This window comes from Heterodontus francisci, chromosome 29, assembly GCF_036365525.1.
Source record: "Heterodontus francisci isolate sHetFra1 chromosome 29, sHetFra1.hap1, whole genome shotgun sequence".
NCBI lineage: Eukaryota > Metazoa > Chordata > Chondrichthyes > Heterodontiformes > Heterodontidae > Heterodontus > Heterodontus francisci.
The window spans coordinates 46628093-46638981 of NC_090399.1; the positions used below are offsets into that span (position 1 = coordinate 46628093).

The 10889-nt window shown below is 42.8% G+C and overlaps 1 protein-coding gene across 1 annotated transcript; it reads right to left on the reverse strand.

Moving 5' to 3' along the window:
* Positions 1-5250: 5250 nt before the first annotated feature.
* On the reverse strand, positions 5251-9474 carry LOC137346025 (probable G-protein coupled receptor 139). Its single transcript, XM_068009323.1, has 2 exons — positions 9405-9474; positions 5251-6155 (listed from the first exon to the last, which is right to left on the reverse strand). The coding sequence occupies exons 1-2, from the start codon at positions 9472-9474 to the stop codon at positions 5251-5253; spliced, it is 975 nt and encodes a 324-aa protein (XP_067865424.1).
* Positions 9475-10889: the final 1415 nt, after the last annotated feature.

Genomic DNA, 10889 nt, shown 5'->3' on the forward strand with positions numbered 1-10889 from the left:
TATTGTCCCGTTGGTTTCTTTTATTGGGGTGGTTCTCCCTGGGAATCATAACAAATCATATGTGCAATCTATATATTAGGCAAAAAATGAACAAAATATCCAAGAGGTAAATCATTAGGTGTCAAATCAGTCCAAAAGTGTACAGATTTACTACTGTAAATTAAATTAATTGGTTGCTTCTGTGAAGGTAGCTGATCCAGACTGACACTTAGGGCTGAATTTTGCCAGGGTCACAGCAGCGGGGCCCGTAAAATGCTAGAGGGAGCGGTACGCTTGGACCTACAATGCCGAGAAGGCCCCGCTGGATATGACCGGCAGCAGCGAGGCCTCAGTGCAACTTCCCACCACTTGGTGGCTGGACCGTCATTATAATATTTAAATGAGCCTTATAACATTCAAATTAACATACCTGCCGACCTCGGCTGTCCCACAACGATTTGATGGCCAACCGGCTGCGACTCGCATGCCTTGGATACTCCATTGGAGTTCCGAGGCCAGACATTGGTGGGGAGGGGGGAGGAGTAAAATTATCAGGGCTGGAGGGAGCTGGGAGCGGGGAAAACTAATCATAATGGTTGTGGGGATAGTGGGAAGGGATTGAGGGTCAATGATACTGAAGTTCCGGGGGAAAATTCAGAATTTCCAAAAGTGTATTTTTGGGGTATAGGTCTATTTATGTGTTTAGGGCTCATTGGGTGGGGGTGGGGGAGGGTGGGATAATGGATTCACTGTTACGTTAAACGTTTACTAATGCTTTGAAGCTCACCAGCACCTTCAGATATTTAAATATATCATGAAGGGCTTAATGCTCTTTAAAAATGGTGCCGGTGCCTACACGGTGGCCGGACGCTTGCGGAGAGCAGCGGCCGCCCCCTCTACATTACTGGGGTATGCCGATCCGCCCCCTCAGTTTAAATCAGCCCACCCCCACTCCGTGTCGGAAGGCCCCATTTTTCACCGCGGAGCGCGGCGCGCTGATAACATTTAACCCTTAGATGCTGGCTGCTGATTTGCACAATTTTCCCGAGATATTGTGCATGCTCATGGGAGCTATTACAGGAAGGCAATTATAACAAATATTAAACATTCGAAATGCAACTTCAAGTTGACTAAATCCAAGCATGTCAATCGCAAAATGCGCAGGCACCCATTTATGGTGCAACTCTGGCATCGAAGATGAAAATTATGCTCATTGTACACTTGATCTATGCAATGAAAAGATACGGAATGCATAAGAGAGATACATGGGTGAAATTCATCTTCGCGGGTGCGCAAAACAGGCAATAGAAGATCGCCCACCTCCATATATACGCAGCTCGGTTGCCATTATCATTGACTTCAATGAAAAGGAATATCTGGTGGGTTGTGTCATTACAGCGAACAGTTGATGCATTGTGCAGTGGTTAGCACTGCAGCCTCACAACTCCAGCAACCCAGGTTCAGTTCTGGGTGCTACCTGTGCGGAGTTTGCAAGTTTTCCCTGTGACCGTATGGGTTCCTGCCGTTTGCTCTGGTTTTGTCCCACAGCCAAAGACTTGCAGGTTGATAGGTGAATTGGCCATTGTAAATTGCTTCTTGTGTAGGTAGGTGGTAGGAGAATGGTAGAGAATATGGGATTAATGTAGGATTAGTATAAATGGGTGGTTGTTGGTCGGCACAGACTCGGTGGGCTGAAGGGCCTGTTTCAGTGCTGTATCTCTAAATAAATAAATCCCTGTTTAAAACGAATATATAAGGTAGTGCATGTGTCATTGGTGCCATTCATAAGTCTGGCCACAGACATTTCCTGTGGAACATTGATGGCACTACTTCCAAGTAGAGCATGGGAGCTATCCCTGGCATTCTAGCCAAAATTGATCTCTCACTGAACATCACAAAGAGCTGATTATCTGGTCATTGTCATGCTGCTCTTTGTGGAAGTTAGTTGTCAACAAATTAGCTTCCGCATTTCCTGCATTGCAACAGTGACTACACTTCAGAAACAGTGGGTAGGCACAGTAAAAACAAACTAAACACACCAAAAAAAACCTAAAATAAAATAACCAAATAAAAAAGAAAAAAAAAACTAAACTTAATAAGGAGGGCACGTCATGCTCTGAAATTATTGAACTCAATGTTCAGTCCGGCTGACTGTAGCGTGCCTAATCGGTAAATGCGGTAAATGAGATGCTGTTCCTTCAGCCTGCGTTAATGTTCGCTGGAACACTGCAGCAATTCCAGGACAGAGACGTGAGCATGAGAGCTCAGAACAAGTACGCAGAATATGTGTCGTCAATTTGTGTTCTTACACCCTAGCACACTTACTGCATTATTGCTTCCTCTGAATCCTGGATTCTAAATCCGATTCTTATAACTCTAAATATTTTGTCCCAGCTTTACTAAATGTTAGAGCTTCCTCCCATTGGGCAAAATCTAAACCCAACCAATTCCCTACAGCTGAAGTGCAGGATTTCCATACCAGTTCTGTGAAATAGTAAACCAATACACAAATGTTACCAAAATCTATCTCACCTTTTCTCTTTCTAAGCTGACAATTATGTTGCTCCCACCACATTATCTCTCAGTGGCAGGCACAATCCTTTATCGCGTTTCTCGATTCAACATGGTTATTGCGTGACGGAGGTTGTAAGCAGGTAAGGGATGCATTGGGATCGCAGGCAAACGAACTTCTACTAACAGGAAACACCACTGATTCGATTTGCCTCGAGATATGGCCACGCCTCGGCTTTATCTCTAGAGGAAATTAATAGAAGGGGATGGGACACAAGAACAAAAGAGATAGGAACAGCAGTAGACTATATGGCCCATCGAGGCTGCTCTACAATTCAAAACGATCATTGTTGATTTCACAACTCCACATTCCCGCCCGCTCACCTTGGTTCCTTGAGAGACCAACAATCTGTCCATCCCAGCCTTAAATGTATTCAACCATGGAGCATCCACAACCCACTGGGGTAGAGAATTCCAAAGATTCACAATCATTTATATGCAGTAATTTCTCCTCATCTCAGTCCTGTATAACAGGTCCCTTATCTTTAGACGGTGCCCCCGTATTTTCGATTCCCGACCAGTGGAAATAATCTCACAGCGTCTCCCCTATTCGGCCCCTTTAGAATCTTATAAGTTTCAATGAGATCACCTCTCATTCTTCTGTACTCCATCTGCCATCTTGTTGGCCACTCACTTAACCATTGGAAGTTTGCTACAGTTATTCCAAGCCCTGGTTCGACCACACCTAGAGTGCTGTAGTCAGTTCTGTGCACCACACCTTGGGAAAGATTAATCGACCTTGGAAGGAATAGAGTCATAGAGTCATAGAGTCGTACAGTACAGAAACAGGCACTTTGGCCCACCGCATCCATGCTGACCATAATGCTTATCTATATTAATCCCACCTGCCAGCATTAATTCCATATCCCTCTATGCCTTGCTCATTCAAGTACCTGTCCAGATGCCTCTTAAATGTTGCTACTGTTCCCGCCTCCACCACCTCCTTGGGTAGCTCATTCTAGATACCCACTATTCTTTGTGTGAAAAATTTACCCCTTTGATCCCCTTTAAACCTCCTCCCTCTCACCTTAAATCTATGCCCTCTAGTTTTAGTCACCCCTACCATGGGAAACAGACTCTGGCTGTCTACCCTATCTATGCCTCTCATAATTTTATATACCTCAATCATGTCCCCTCAGTACAGAGTTACTTGAATGATAGCTAGACTTCAAGTGCTAAATGATGAGATATTACTAAAGCTATAGCTTAAGCTATCCCTGAAATTTAGAATTTAAAGCGTGATTTGATCAAAGATTCCAAGTTGTTAAGGGGAACTGAGATAGTACATAGAGAGAAATTGTGTCCTTTAGTTGGGGTGTCTAGGATTACGAGACATGGCTAAAAATGTAGTGCCAAACATTTCAGAAATGAAGTGAGCAAACATTGCAAAGATTTGGAACTCCCGTCTTCAAACGGCAATTGATGTGAAGTGAATTGCCAAATTTAAAACTGCGATTTATTGATGTTTTCTAACCAAGGATATGGTGAAAAGGCTGGAATATGGAGTCAGGTCACAGACCAGCCCTGATCTCATTGACTGGCGGCGGAACAGTCTTAAGGGGCTAAATAGTTTAGACCTTTCCTTTGGTTTTATAGTTGCAATGTTGCGATGAATAGTGGTAAAAGTCCAGCATATATAATTCAAAACAAATCTTATTCGGTTAACTCAAATGAGTAGCCCTGACCGTATTGGATTTCGTCTTGTCGGGAATATCCCATTTGCAACTCGAAACAGCACGGCCTAGATTTCCACTTTGAATGATCCTGAGCACTTATTCACTTCAACCGGCAAAAACAAAACTGGCTGGCGAGCACAGAAACATACCATTCGCTGTGATCGTACCAGCAGTCCACAATCCTCCAAGTGACAGCTGGCACTCATGAACATTCACATTCCCATCCAGGGAAGGCTGGCGCCACCATAGTGGACGGTTCACACATTTATGTCCAGTGTTGTGTGTGTGTGTGGGGTGGGGGGGGGCGAGTCTGGGATTGAACTTTTTTATTTCTGTGCAAGTCTGCCAGCACTTTAAAATGGCGCCAACGCCTGCAAGGAGGCAGCTGATACTGTTGACGGTGTCACAGAACCCGCCCCCGCTACGTGGACGGGGGAGTGGGGCAGACTGCCCTGCATATGGAAATGAGATGCTGTGCACTGGATCGCGGCAGCACGGCACTGGAGGCAGCCATTTTTTCGCACCCCGCCAGTCTCGGTGGCGGGAAAATAAAATAAAATGAAATCCACCCCTGATTGTGAAAAATTCCATGGGGAGATTTCTGTGTGTGCGCTTCATTATAATTGGAGCCCTTGGGCTGGATTTTACAGCCCCCCACCCCCCCAACATTTGGGGTCGTAGCAGAAGGGCGCAGGAAAATGCCTCTGGGCAGCTCTCGCCCAATATTAACAATGGCAGCGAGGCTTAGTGCGCCCCCACCGCCCCTCCAAGCTCGGTGACAGGAACAACTTTACGCAGTGTAAGTGGAATTTTGTTGGGACACATAATGGGCATACGAACGTACGAATTAGGAGCAGGAGTAGGCCGCTCGGCCCTTCGAGGCTTCTCCATTCAATAAGTTCATCGGTGAACTGATTACTTCACATTTCCACCGAGCCCCGCATACAATTTGACATCGGCCCCTTTGCACTAATTCCCAAAATTAAAATCCCGAATGTTATTTAATTCCGAAAGTTCATTTTTCTTACTTAAATAAATACGTTATTAGAGCCAAGGGACGCTTAATCACATTGTTCAGTTCACCTCTGAATTTACTCTGGGAAACCGCATAAATAAACGTGTTTGTGCAGCAACTCATAGCCCGAAGGATATATCCAGATTGTTCAAGAATAGTAAATGGGTCGTTGTAATTTGCTTCTAAAAACTGAGTATCTGTAAATTGTACACATATATAAGATACGAATGTCACCATCCATAAAAGTATAAAACTGCCAGATATGGCGAGCAATAAAATCATTGATTTTCTTCGGTTCACCATCTCGGGATCATTGTGATTCTCACCACTGCAGTTACCTCGGAGACCTCTTCTCACTCTGTTAGCCTGTACAATGTTCCTGATGGTCAGTGCATTGAACAGTAAAATCAAAACAAATGGAGAAAGTGGGGTTAAAACAGTTTCCAGCCACAAAAATGCTACCCATATAGGCAAGGTATAGAAGCTGGATTTTACATAGCAGGACCATGGAATGTTATCAATTATTTCCCGAGGTTCATATACAAAGTAAATTGGAACGCTTTCCAAAATGCTCAAAGAACACACCACTGCTATGACCACTGCTGCAGTTTTAGCAGTGCAATAGTTTGTTCGTAGCTTCTGACAACAAATGGCCACAAATCGATCGAAGGTGAACGCAACAGTTAACCAGACAGAGCAATCAACGGAGGCAAAAAGCAAGGCGAGGTTAAGACAGCAAATGGGAGTGTAGTTCAGGAATGAATATGGAAAATAAGCATCTTTAATTTCATAGAGTATTACATCAAAGACCAGGACAGAAAGATCCGCCGCTGACATGGCTACCAGATAACGGGTGATGCATTTGGAGAGCTCGCAACGTCCGCGGGAGAGAATCACAATTGTCGTTAGATTAGCTGCAAAGAATGAGAAAAATCAAATTGCTTACTCAACTTATATTGAGAGGATGTCCAGTCGACATTTATTTTGTTTGAAAATCATGCACTGTTTATATCGGTGCTCAGACAAGATGGCATCGGATAGAAGGCTGTTTTTACTCTCCATCCAATATTAAACTCCAGATCTTCAATATAAAGTAAAAGCGCCAAGGTATAAAACCGGAGTTGTACCCGATCATGTCAGATTCCGGAGGGCTGCTTAGTTTAATAATGCCACTTAGCGATAGATTCTTTGGCCGATGTGCCGGAAGGAATTTCGGGCGCAAGCTTGCGCTACCACAAACTATTCTCTGTGTTCCTCTTGGCATTAATTGGAAGGGAAATACGTCAGGTATTCCACAAGGAATGGTCCTGAGAGTAATGTTGTTAATTGCACAAACAATCTGGATTAAGGAATTGGAATTGCAATGACAAAATTTGCAAGTTGCACCAGATTGGGGGGAGGGTGGTACACTTAACAAGTGGATGATTCCAACAAAATACAAGAAGACATGAATGAACTTGCAGAATGGGCGTAAAAAGGACAAATAAACAGATTTCTGTGATGCAGTACATAGAACATAGAACATAGAACAGTACAGCACAGTACAGGCCCTTCGGCCCACGATGTTGTGCCGACCCTTTAACCTACTCTAAGATCAAACTGCCGACATACCCTTCATACTACTATCATCCATGTACCTATCCAAGAGTCGCTTAAATGTCCCTAATGTATCTGCTTCTACTACCACCGCTGGCAGTGCATTCCACGCACCCACCACTCTCTGTGGAAAGAACCTAACTCTGACATCTACCCTAAACCTTCCTCCAATCACCTTAAAATTATGTCCCCTGGTGATAGCCCTTTCCGCCCTGGGACAAAGTCTCTGGCTATCCACTCTGTCTATGCCTCTCATCATCTTGTACACCTCTATCAAGTCACCTCTCATCCTTCTTCGCTCCAATGAGAAAAGCCCTAGCTCCCTCAACCTTTCTTCATAAGACATGCCCTCCAGTCCAGGCAGCATCCTGATAAATCTCCTCTGGACCCTCTCTAAAGCTTCCACATCCTTCCTATAATGAGGCGACCAGAACTGAACACAATATTCCAAGTGTGGTCTAACCAGGGCCTTATAGAGCTGCAGCATAACCTCGCGGCTCTTAAACTCAATCCCCCTGTTAATGAAAACCAACACCCCATACGCCTTCTTAACAACCCTATCAACTTGGGTGGCAACTTTGAGCGATCTATGGACGTGGACCCCAAGATCCCTCTGTTCCTCCACACTGCCAAGAAGCCTGTCTTTAAGCCTTTCTTTAAGCCTGTATTCTGCATTCAAATTCGATATTCCAAAATGAATCACTTCACATTTTTCCAGGTTGAACTCCATCTGCCACTTCTCAGCCCAGCTCTGCATCCTGTCAATGTCCCGTTGCAACCTACAAAAGCCCCCCACACTATCCACAACTCCAGCAACCTTCGTGTCATCGGCAAACTTGCTAACCCAGCCTTCCACTTCCTCATCCAAGTCATTTATAAAAATCACAAAGAGCAGAGGTCCCAGAACAGATCCCTGCGGAACACTACTGGTCACCAAGCTCCAGGCTGAATACTTTCCATCTACTACCACCCTCTGTCTTCTATGGACCAGCTAATTCTGTATCCAGACAGTCAAATTTCCCTGTATCTCATGCCTCCTTACTTTCTGAATGAGCCTACCATGGGGAACCTTATTAAACGCCTTGCTAAAATCCATATACACCACATCCACTGCTCTTCCTTCATCAATGTGTTTTGTCACACCCTCAAAGAATTCAATAAGGCTTGTGAGGCATGACCTGCCCCTCACAAAGCCATGCTGACTATCTCTAATCAAACCATGCTTTTCCAAATAATCATAAATCCTGTCTCTCAGAATCCTCTCCAATAATTTGCCCATCACCGACGTAAGACTGACTGGTCTGTAATTCTCAGGGTTATCCCTATTCCCTTTCTTGAACAAGGGAATAACATTTGCCACCCTCCAATCATCTGGTACTACTCCAGTGGACATTTTGGTAGGAAGATAAAGGCGATCACACACTTCTTGGAAAAGAAGTGTCTAAGTGGTGTAGATGAGCAGTCGGATCTGGGCAATCAGATACACAGCTCACTGAACAGGCTCATAAGACCATATATAAGAAAACAAAGCACTGAGTTTCATTTCTATAGGGATAAATAAAAAAAACAGAGAATTTATATTAAACTTGAATAGAACCGTCATTAGACCACTTTTGGAATACTGTGAATATTTGTGGCCTCAATAATATATAAAGGATAGAGAGGCACTGCAGAAGGTGCAAACACGTTTTCCGACAATTATGCCAGAACTGTGAGGTTATATCCATCAGTAAATATTTCATAGGCTAGGACACTTTTCTATAGGAACTAGAATACTCTCGTGTGAACTGATAGAGTTCAGAAGATCATGAAACCATCAATAAGATAGACATATAGATTTTGCTCATTATGGTGAGACCAAATGTAGCTGCCATAAATTTAAGACAGTCACTAATAAATCCAATAGGGAATTCAGGAGAAACTTTGTTAACCAGGGAATGGTCCGAATGTGGAACCCGACTGACGCAAGGATTAGCTGAAACAACTGCCATAGTTTGCTACAACTATATCGAAGTAGACGAGGGAGAGAGAAATAGCCATGTTGAGCCCAATGGCATGTTTCTGTGCTGTACATACTTTATGTTACTTTGTAAAATGCTCGAAATGCACAGCAACTCAGTCAGCATCTGTATAGAGTGAAGCAGAATTAAGGTTTCAGGTCAATGATCTTTCATCAAAACTGATTCTTGCGCTGAAAATTTATTTTTTTCTCTCTACACAGGTGCTGACTGACCAGCTGAGTGCTTACAGAATTTTATAGTTTTATTTCACATTTCCAAAATGTTTTACTTCTGAAAATGAAAAGCTTTCCTACAAAGGAAGTAAAACAGGATTAAATGATTTAATTTAAAACTTCAGAATAAATTGTGCTACCAGTCAAATTATTGCATTGAGAATATGTCAGACACGTGGAATATTCTTCCCATTATTTGGTTGATTATGGCAATTATTGTATTACCATAAACCACATCGAAACAAACAGAACATGGTATTAAATCGACAGCAGGAGCAGTGGTACAGTTAAACATAATTGACGGTGAATATTAACTGGATTATAAGCCGCTTACCTGGAATTCCAACTATAGCAAGAATAGGGTAGTAAATACTTTCTATCTGTAAGATTATCGATTGTCCCATGTTTAGAGAGAAGCGACGTTCTCTGTGCTCTGTACACGCAGATCTTCAGTCTCCAAGATAAGGTCTTATTTATACCTGAAAGAAACCTCAAGTGAGAACATGAGCATTGCACAATGTTTTGCATTAGTTATAGTCTTTTGAACAAACAAACTAACCCGAACGGAATCTACCTGGGGTTTCTGAAGTGTTCCAGTGAACATCAACGCCTGAGGAACTGCACATCATTTACCGATTAGGCACGCTACAGTCTAATGGACTGAACATTAAATTCAATCATTTCAGAGCATGGCCCTTTTTATTTTAATTTTAATTTTTGTTCCATTTTAGTGGGTTTCATCATTCATTTATTTTTTTACCACGTGCCTGCCCACTTTTTTATGTTTGTGCTTTCTGCTAGGGCTGTTCATTATTCTGCCATTTAACACCCTCTCTGCACTCGTGCTTTGTCTTTGCACACTCTTTGCCTTTTCCCCATGTTCTATGTTCTATGACCTCCTTGTCAGTTAATCTCTCTGACCCTGTGTCCTATCAACACCTTTCCTTTTGTACTCTTTCCCCCATGCGAGGTTTACTTCCTGAAAACCTATTACATTTCTAACCTTTGCCAGTTCTGATGAATAGTCACTGACCTGAAACGTTAACTCTGTAACTCTCTCCACAGATGCTGCCGGAGCTGCTGAGTTTTTTCAGCACTTTCTGTTGAAATAAAGGAAGTATGGCAAATTACAGTGATCATATTTCAGAAATAAAATATTTTAATGCCTGTATTCCAAAAGCATTAATCTGAAGATATTAAACAGCGTGTTCAAGAAGGGAATTTGATGAAATAAATGTGCAGATTTGTCGTGGATTAGTGGCATCTATAAATTGTTGCAATGTTTTTTCTTTTTCAATTTATACATTAAATAACATAAATTTAAGGCGATGCATGGTGTATCTGAGATCGGAAAGCGTTCACAAATGCACACAGACATTGATATGCTGCAACATAGATAAGGTGAGATCTTGGATTTGGATATCAACAGGCATTGGGTGAGGTGATGGAGGCAGGAATTGGTCTGATAGGTACCGAGTGTGAGAAAAAAATCTCTGTGGATAAGGATCTTAACAGCCATCTGTAAAGTCTATTGGATTTCATGGTTGTAAAATACTAAGTAATTGGACGGTGAAAAGGAGATTTCATGCCAATTGTGTAGCCAGAATGTGCAGAAAGACACGGTTCCACATCTCATGTCAAGGCAAGTATCCCCGCCTGAAGCCGAGTTATTTTAGAAATATGGCTCTGAGCAGCGAATATATCGACGGTTGGTGGAGAGGTGCCATTTTGCACAACTTTCATGGTATTTGCATTAACTTGATCCTCAAAGTTATTTCCAAAATTGGAACTGAGGAGTTGATTTAATCATTGCAATTCG

Bases quoted from the DNA above. Each gene is read 5' to 3' on its own strand.
- LOC137346025 (XM_068009323.1), bottom strand. From the start codon at position 9,474: ATGGGACAATCGATAATCTTACAGATAGAAAGTATTTACTACCCTATT. The intron at 6,156-9,404 runs GTAAGCGGCTTA...CATTCTTTGCAG, and splicing joins TGCTATAGTTGGAATTCCAG to CTAATCTAACGACAATTGTG.